This window comes from Triticum dicoccoides, chromosome 5B, assembly GCF_002162155.2.
Source record: "Triticum dicoccoides isolate Atlit2015 ecotype Zavitan chromosome 5B, WEW_v2.0, whole genome shotgun sequence".
In the NCBI taxonomy this organism is placed as follows: Eukaryota; Viridiplantae; Streptophyta; class Magnoliopsida; order Poales; family Poaceae; genus Triticum; species Triticum dicoccoides.
The window spans coordinates 682,248,663-682,257,254 of NC_041389.1; the positions used below are offsets into that span (position 1 = coordinate 682,248,663).

At 46.4% G+C, this 8,592-nt stretch overlaps 1 protein-coding gene and 1 pseudogene across 1 annotated transcript; one reads left to right on the forward strand and one right to left on the reverse strand.

Moving 5' to 3' along the window:
- Window positions 1–129: 129 nt before the first annotated feature.
- LOC119312597 lies at window positions 130–3,787 on the forward strand (annotated as a pseudogene).
- Window positions 3,788–4,441: 654 nt separating this feature from the next.
- On the reverse strand, window positions 4,442–8,295 carry LOC119312598 (anthranilate synthase alpha subunit 1, chloroplastic-like). The gene is made up of 11 exons (XM_037588333.1): window positions 8,013–8,295; window positions 7,688–7,881; window positions 7,363–7,555; window positions 6,959–7,110; window positions 6,605–6,720; window positions 6,257–6,503; window positions 6,107–6,163; window positions 5,669–5,821; window positions 5,266–5,346; window positions 4,993–5,079; window positions 4,442–4,780 (listed from the first exon to the last, which is right to left on the reverse strand). The coding sequence occupies exons 1-11, from the start codon at window positions 8,230–8,232 to the stop codon at window positions 4,442–4,444; spliced, it is 1,839 nt and encodes a 612-aa protein (XP_037444230.1). The 5' UTR covers window positions 8,233–8,295.
- Window positions 8,296–8,592: the final 297 nt, after the last annotated feature.

The following is an 8,592-nucleotide window of genomic DNA, read 5'->3' on the forward strand; positions in this document are numbered from 1 at the left end:
TCGAAATTCTCGTTCCCCCTTTGGGTTAGTGTAGACTGGAAAGGGTGGCATCACCACCGACGCTAGATCTAAAATCTACGGTGGAGATTGCACCCTAGGACCGACCCTAGGCTGTTGGACTAGCCAAGAACCCTAACCCCCCCAAAAAAATCCCCACCTTCTTCCCCTCCAAATCTCCCAATCCGCCGCCCCTTCGAGAAATTCCGCCCGAGCACCGCTTGTTCCCTCTAGGTAGGGGAGGGACCCGACCCACCTCGGCGGCGGCGGCGGCGGCGAGTCGGGGAAGATGAATCCCCTGACGCAGGTGAAGCGGACGCAGGTGATAAACCAGAAGGAGGCGGCGCTGGGCCTCAGCGAGGACGCATCCTGGCACGCCAAGTTCAGGGGCTCCGCCTACGTCTTCGTCGGCGGCGTCCCCTTCGACCTCACCGAGGGCGACCTCCTCGCCGTCTTCGCCCAGTGAGTATCAGACCGCACCCCCCGACCTAGCTTTTCCGCCCGTGGCCCCCTCTCCTCCCGACGGATTTGGCAGGGAAGTGTTTTGACCGGTTACCGATCTCCTCCCTCAGGTACGGCGAGGTGGTCGACGTGAACCTCGTGCGCGACAAGGCCACCGGCAAGTCCAAGGGCTTCGCGTTCGTGGCCTATGGGGACCAGAGGAGCACGGTTCTTGCCATCGGTGAGAGCCCTTTCCCCTTTCCTACTAGGTCGCTTCTGTCTGTAATTCCAGTTGGTGCTTTTGCTGCGCCGGCCTAGATAACTTGAATGGGGCTAAGGTTCTTGGGAGGATCATCAGGGTTGACCATGTGGAGAAGTACAAGAAGAAGGAGGAGGAGGACGAGGAGGAGCTGCAGAAGAAGAGGGAGGAGCGCGGCGTGTGCTATGCTTTCCAGAAAGGCGAGTGCAACCGCGGTGATGCGTGCAAATACTCCCATGATGAACAGGTATCTATCCTGCCTCTGCAATTTTCCAATTGTTATTCAATTTTTTGCTAGGAATACACACAACCTATTCGCCATCGTGCTCGTAGTGATTTGCACTAGTAATGTTTTCAAAGTATAGGATGAGCGCGAAGGATATTCCCAAATCATTCGGTAGAAAATTGGTTTCTAGCCATTTGATTATTCGTTAGGAATTCAAACAAGCAATTAACTACCTGGCTTGTAGCAATATTTCACTGCATTGGTCCAACCGTCCAAGTCATTATTTGATTATTCGTCAGGAATGCACACAAGCAATTCACAACCTGCCTCATTGTAATTTGTGAGAGGAAGTTTTTTCACTACGGAATGAGGAAAGGATAACCAGATCAATTATCAAGTACTCCCTCCGTTCCTAAATATAGGTCTTTTTAGATATTCTAATATGGACTACATGCGGAGCAAAATCAGTAAATCTACACTGTAAAATACGTCTATATTCATCCGTATGTAGTCCATATTCAAATCTCTAAAAAGACTTATATTTAGGAATTAGGATTAGGAACGGAGGGAGTAGAAAATTAGTTCCTGACATTTCACTCCAATGGGCTGTGAAACAACGGTGTCTTATAATTTACACCTGCATTTTCTCAAGATAGAGATATGGTGGAAACTTGTACTTGCACAGCAAGGTCTTTACGTTTGTTGTGGACATCATTTTACTTCAGTCAAATGTCCTATTACCTTCCAAATTATATGTTGTTGAATTCTATGAAAGAATGGGGGGAACAAACAGTAGTTATTGCAAATACATGCTCCATTTCTGCCATTGTTGACTTATTCTAGGTTGGTTACATGGTATATACTATTTACTTTGGCGCAATTTTATTGTTATTGCCGCAACATTTATCTGCTTCTCCAAATGCACAAATCAATCACTAACATTGGATTGTAAATATGTTATTTTAAGGCCCTGTTTGGTTCATAAGTCCTAGGACTTTTTTTAGTCCCAACTAAAAAGTCGCTAGGGACTAAACATGGACTAAAAGACGATGTTACAACTAAAAGTCCCAAAAAGACTCTCCCTCAGGGTCTTCTTTCATAAGTCACAAATGCCTACTTTAAGTCCCTATAAGTCCCTCCTGTTTGGTTTAGATGGGACTAAAAGGGACTTTTTTAAGTCCTTACACCAACAAGTCCCTGTAAACAAACACCCCCTAATGCTACTTGGCTGGAAACATTTGGCCTTTGTACTAGGCCTTATAGTTTATCAGTAACCTTCTTAAGTACCTCCACTGAACAGTCATGATTCTCGACTAATTCTGGTGTTCATGGTTATATTTCAGAGAAATGCAAACACTGGCTGGGGTTCTAAGGAGGATGACCCAAAATGGGAGCATGACAGACACCGTGGTCCACAAAATAAGGGGGAATTCCGTGGCGTCTGCTATGCTTTCCAGAAAGGCGAATTCAACCGGGAGATTCCTGCAGATTTTCACATGATGAACAGGTAGCTGTCCAGGGCCGTGGTGTCTGCTATGCTTTCCAGAAAGGCGAGTGCAGTCGCGGGGCTTCCTGCAGATTTTCACATGATGAGCAGGTAACTGTCCTGCTTGATTTGCACGAGAAGTTTTTTTTGCGTATGAAAATGTTATATAATGAGTTCCTTATCATTTCGCCACAATGTTCCTTTAGAGTATTTATACTGATATTTTCTCAAGGTAATATGCTGAAAACTTGTGCTTATCACAGTAAGGCCTTTACATTGCTCTGGTCATGTCTATACATGCACTTCACTTGGATAAGCCATTACCTGCAAAATATATTTCATGAATTCCGTAGCAGACATGTCATTTCAGAGAACATACGCACATTGCCAGAGGTTTTAACATTTGTTGTTGGAAACACAAGCACCATTTTTTTATTGCATTGCGCTAGATGTGGCTGTATGCTAGAGATTGTTGCTTTGGACAGGATTTATGATATTTTTGCAGCATGCTAGTACATGCTTCTCTGAATGTAATAATAACTTGCCAGTTTAATGTTATGGGTGCGCATTTTCTATTGTTGCCTGGCTGGAAATATGTGTCCTTTCCTTTATACTTGGTGGTATAGTTCATCACTAACGTTGTGCAGTCATTCCAGTAAAAAGCCATTGCTTGGCAACTAATGCTGATGTTTGTGAATTATATTTTCAGAGGAATGTAAACACTGATCGAGGTTCTAGGGAGGACAGCAATGCAAGGCGGCAGCATGGCCATGATCCACCAAAGAGCCACAAAAATTTCGCTGGCAGGAATAAAGAAGAGGCGAGATCAGGGGGTTTCCTCAAGATCAGAGTTGTACAGGGACCGAGATTCTAGGTCGAGACATGGCGATAGAGACACAAAAGATAGTGACAGGAACAGGCACGAGAAATCCCCCGAGAGATCAAGAGGCGACAGGCAGAGGGGCGATGACAGGGGAAGAGAAGAAAGATCAGACATAAAAGATAGAGATAGGAACGGGTACGAGAAATCGCCCGAGAGACCAAGAGGCGACAGGCAGAGAGGCGATGACAGGGGAAGAGAAGAAAGATCAGAGAGCAAGCGGTCTAGGCACGACAGAGATTCTGGTGGCCGTTACTAGAGAAGAGGCAACGAAGAGGGGAAGAACGGTACAGGAAATCACAGAGATAAAACTTGGGTTTTCAGGGCACGTGCTGCCGTTGCTATTCTAGTCTGGTTGATGCTTGTACTTGTACAACGTGGACAATTTTGTTCAGTCCCCTGATGTTTGCTTGTTCTTTTCATTTATGAGGTTTCTGAACATACCAGACCATGGATGATTTTGCAGGGTACCAACTCAATCCATTGGTTTACACAGCAGGGTTCATTATAGTTATATAATACTCTCTGCATCCCAAAATAAGTGTCACTGAAGTTGTACTAATTTTTATTTTGTTTTTTGCGGTTCAAACTTGTGTTAATACAGTGTCACTTATTTTGGGATAGAGGGAGTACTTATCTGGCTAATCTTGTACCCCTGTGGAAGGTTTTATCGGTTGTAGCACTATTAGCACCTCCAACATGTAATTTTAACATAAAAACTGACATGATTAGAGCACTGTATAAATTTAATCATTACCGAACAAGTGTTCAATATAAACAAGTATCACAAAATCATTGTAAAATGGCAGAAAAACAAAGGTGAAAGTTGACAACTTCAGTGAGTGATGAGCTGGAGATGAGATGAACAGAACTACACAACCTAAATGACTTGCATCTTTAAGCATCACCCACTACTTACTATAGTAACGCATCATTCTCCCAGATTTCAGTTGAAACAAATTACATCAGCTATGGCTGTAATCTCATACCCACCTTAGCTCGTAAATGTCCAGTCTGCTGTACATTTTATTGACTGAACTTATTCCACTAGCTACAACTGTTTATTCGGTGAAGCAAAGAACCCACATCAAACACACTCCGAAGGTTTCTGCTACAGACTTCAAAAGAGAGAATGTGGACGCCAATCTGGTCCTATGCGTCGGACAAGTCCAGGAACGTCGACTCGGCGAGATCGATTGCGCGAGCGAGCCCGGCGGCCTTGTTCTGGCACTCCTGCTGCTCATCGTCCGGCTTACTGTCGGCGACGATCCCGGCGCCGGTCTGGATGTGCGCCACCCACTCCTGGCGCGCGTTGCTGCTGTCTGTGCCATACGAGTACATGGTGTCGAACCGGGACGCCATCGGGAAGACGATGGTGCGCAGGGCGAGAGCGATGTCCATGTCACCGCGGAAGGAGATCTGGCCGAAGCCACCACTGTATGGCCCGCGCATCGTCACTTCCATCTCGTCGATCAGCTCCATCGCTCTCACCTGGTGAGTTTCAGAGAAATGCGAGGGAGCCTGATGAGTGAATTCAGGGGAGCAGCATGGACGCATGGAATTTGAGCCACAGTTTGCTGTAACTCAAAGAAATATGATGGATTTGACACTTATCTATACTCTGTTTGGCATTGTTTTCCAAAACAGTTTTTCAGTTTCAATGCATCTAGGTGATGATGTGATAGCAGAAAGCATGCACTTACCTTGGGAGCACCACTGACGGTTCCAACAGGCAGTGCAGCTCGCAGGGCATCCCAACATGTAAGGTCGTCACGCAGCTCCCCAGTAACCTACAGAAGCAGACCCACACATTATTAGAATTGTTAACACAATTTCAGCAAAAACAGATGGATGTCGTTAGATCTACTTGCTCCAAGGAAATACAGAAAATCATATACAACATTGATTGTGTATATTATGATATTGCATCAAATGACTATTTGAAGTTGTTTGTCTGAAGAATTAGACTGACTTACCGTCGAGCTAATGTGCATGACATGTGAATATCGCTCAATATTCATCAATTTCTCCACCTTTACTGTTCCTGGTTTGGACACCTGGAAAAAATGGGAAGTTGAACACAACTCAAACTAGATGAAGTCAAAAGTGTACTAAAACAGCCAACCGGTTTTGATCGAACAATATTGCTTGAAATTAGGATAAAATTCCACTGGATCTAACTAAGTAGAGATTTTATTATCACTAATGCGCCACTAACAAAACAGAAATGGATGTCAATAGTTGCCAGCCAGATTAAATGGTGGCCAGGAGGAACTTGATGGCACATCGGTACCATACCAATCTTCATTTGCCAAATTGTGAAATGTATTAGAGATTGAATTGAATGGAAACTATAAAACAAACGGGTGACAGACAAACCTTTCCAACATCATTCCGACCTAGATCTACCAACATAATGTGCTCGGCACGTTGTTTTTCATCACTCAGCAGGAGCTGTTCTAGAACCTTGTCTTCACCTTTTGTTTTTCCTCTCCTGATTGTTCCAGCAAGAGGTCGATTGACAACTGTCCTCTGAGAAAAGGAAAAATAACAGATCATGTTATTCATTTGGCACCTACAACTTTTCTGGAAGATTGTGGGCATGCAAATATCAAAGAGTTCCGCAATAACTTTCTTGAATTATTAGCACACGACAACAAAATGATAACTATAAAATTGTCTCCATCTTGTAAAGCAAATAGATAGCACATACGATACGAAAAGTTAACTTCCACTACATATTGCAGTTACAAACAAGGTTTGGAAGCAAGCCCATAACTAAAGATGCAAAAGATAAAACTCCCTATTTTGGCTTACCTTTGCGACCCGGGTAAGAATCTCAGGACTTGATGCTACGAGAATACAACCTCGTGCCTGCAATAATGTTACAGGAGATTAACCTTACTGATTATTATGTGTCACGATCACGACTTTTCCCGCTTAGAATACTGGAAATATTCAGATTACCTGTAGATAGGCCATATAAGGGCTAGGATTGACAATACGTAATGCGCGATACACCTCAAAAGGGTCGGCGAATGTACGTCTCTCAAAACGTTGGCTTAGTACTACTTGAAAAATATCACCTGCTAGAATGTGCTCTTTTGCTTGCACGACAGACTTCTTGTAGTCCTCACTAGACATGGTTGATTTCTGTAGTGCTGAGCCGAATTGCCCAACGTTGAGCTTAATGGAACCAGCGGAAAGGGTTGGGCTACATCAATATTTCATTGAACTGGATCAGCGACAACTAGAAAATTGGAAGAAAAAAAATCTAATGCATATAAAAGGAGTTGGCCAAATTTCACAACTCACACATTACTGCTATGCAATCTTGATAACAAAGCTTCCAACCGGTTTTTCCCATCTCCATATGCTTCATCAATTGAGTGATAGCAGTCCAATCTCACCCAATGAATAACATGTGTTTTCTGCATCGAACAAAACACATCATATGAGGCAAATGCCTTGAAATATCTAAATAAATTAGTTTATTTGAGATGTATTTTAAATAAGCTCAAAACTGGCATGCATTCGTATTACCAATTTCCTTCAATCTCGCAAATATATTTAGAATAAGGAAACGGGATAGGCAACAAATATATATAGAGAAATCAAATGATATGGAATTCAATAAAATGCATAAAAGTGTTCCATAATTATCCATACCTTTTCAACATGATCAAACACGACTACATCATTGTAGAGGCCTAAATGAATGTCAGGAAGGTTCCTATCATCCTCTGGCGCCTTAGAAAACGGAAGCTTCTTTGTCTCAACATAACGCACTGTATCATATGAGAAGAATCCAACCCATCCTCCTATATATTTTGCAAACACAATTAACATTCTTCTAAAAAACATAACCTGCTCTGAACAAAGGCTGAAGATCACACTCTCTGTAGATAGAAAAGGGCATCCACAATGGACCCGTTCAACCCAATGTGGCATGGCCAAAAAGGACCATGGTATATGCTTAATTAGCAAGTACTAACTGCATGCCCCACTACATGGCAGCATATGTACAGCATTAAGGTGATGAAAGTGACACACATATACTGTATAAGTCTTACCACAGAAGGCATCAGGCAGGCCATCAACTGTAATCTGCGGATTCCACTGCGCCATGATGTCCCTTGGGACGGTCATGGGGTCAGCCGCGTACTGCTCCTCCTTGGTCCTCATCTCGTGGTCCATGACCGTCACCTGGTTAGCCTTGGCCACGATCTCCATGGCCGGCTGGGCCCCGACCACGCTGTACCTCCCCTGCAGAGTGCAGATTGCAGATTGCAGACCAACCAACAAGCCGGGCACGAGACAGATTCAAATGATACTGATTTTATCTTGGGGAGGATACGAATGGATAATGAAGCAGCCAATCGTGAGGCAGGGACGAACCACATTGGTGCCCTCGGAGGCCTGCTCCACGGACTCGAAGAGGAAGCTGGGCGCCTCGCGGTCGTCCTCCCGGACGAGGCAGCGGTAGGCGAGCACCGGCGTGAGGTGGTCGGAGAAGATGCAGCGCTGGAGGGGCAGCAGCGTGTGCCCCGCCGCCGCCCCCGACCTGAAGGCCTCCTCCTCCTCCCGCACCGCTGCCGCATTCAGTCAGTCAGTCAGTCGCGCAAGGCCACAGATAATCAGCGCCGCGAGGTTCCGGAGCGGGCGGAATGTGCTGCCCGCGCGCAGCACGGGCCGGGCGGGAGCGGGGAGGGACAGGACTCACCGACGGCGTCGAGCTTCTGGAAGGCGGTGGCGGCGCGGCACGCGACGCCGGGGCGCGCGAGGGGCGACAGCGGCGGCGAGGCAAGCGCGCTCGCGCGGCAGCCGACGGCGAGGCGCCCCTGCGGGGGCGGGAGAGGCGGCGGGAGAGCCCTCCTCGGCACGCGCGCCGACGGCTGCGCGGGGCGCAGCGAGAGCGAGAGCGCGAGGCCGGCCGCCGCCATCTGATGTGCTGACTATCTGTGGCGAGAGAGACTGGGCCTCACGGAGGGGTAACGGCGTGCGGAATCGGGGAGGCGGGTGCGGGAGGGAGTGGACGGGGCCTCTGTCTCCGATATGTAGGCCGCAGATAAGATGGGGACTAACTGGTTAGCGACTAACTGAACAAATCAAATCAAATCAAATCAATGGCGATTCGATATGATTAAGCCATCCGCAGCCGTACGATTGATGCAGTCGTCTTCCTCACGAGCGTCTACGGAAAAAAAGATCCCCTGCCTCTCATCGCTCCCTTCGTCTTGCGGGGCCACACGCTCTCCGGTTGGCGCACCTCGCCGGCTGTCCTCGTCGCCGCTCCCCGCACT

Coding starts and splice junctions, on each gene's coding strand:
- LOC119312598 (XM_037588333.1), bottom strand. CDS start 8,232: ATGGCGGCGGCCGGCCTCGCGCTCTCGCTCTCGCTGCGCCCCGCGCAG. Junction 7,556..7,687: donor CCTCCGAGGGCACCAATGTG/GTTCGTCCCTGC, acceptor TGCACTCTGCAG/GGGAGGTACAGCGTGGTCGG. Junction 4,781..4,992: donor CCGTCAGTGGTGCTCCCAAG/GTAAGTGCATGC, acceptor GAAACTCACCAG/GTGAGAGCGATGGAGCTGAT.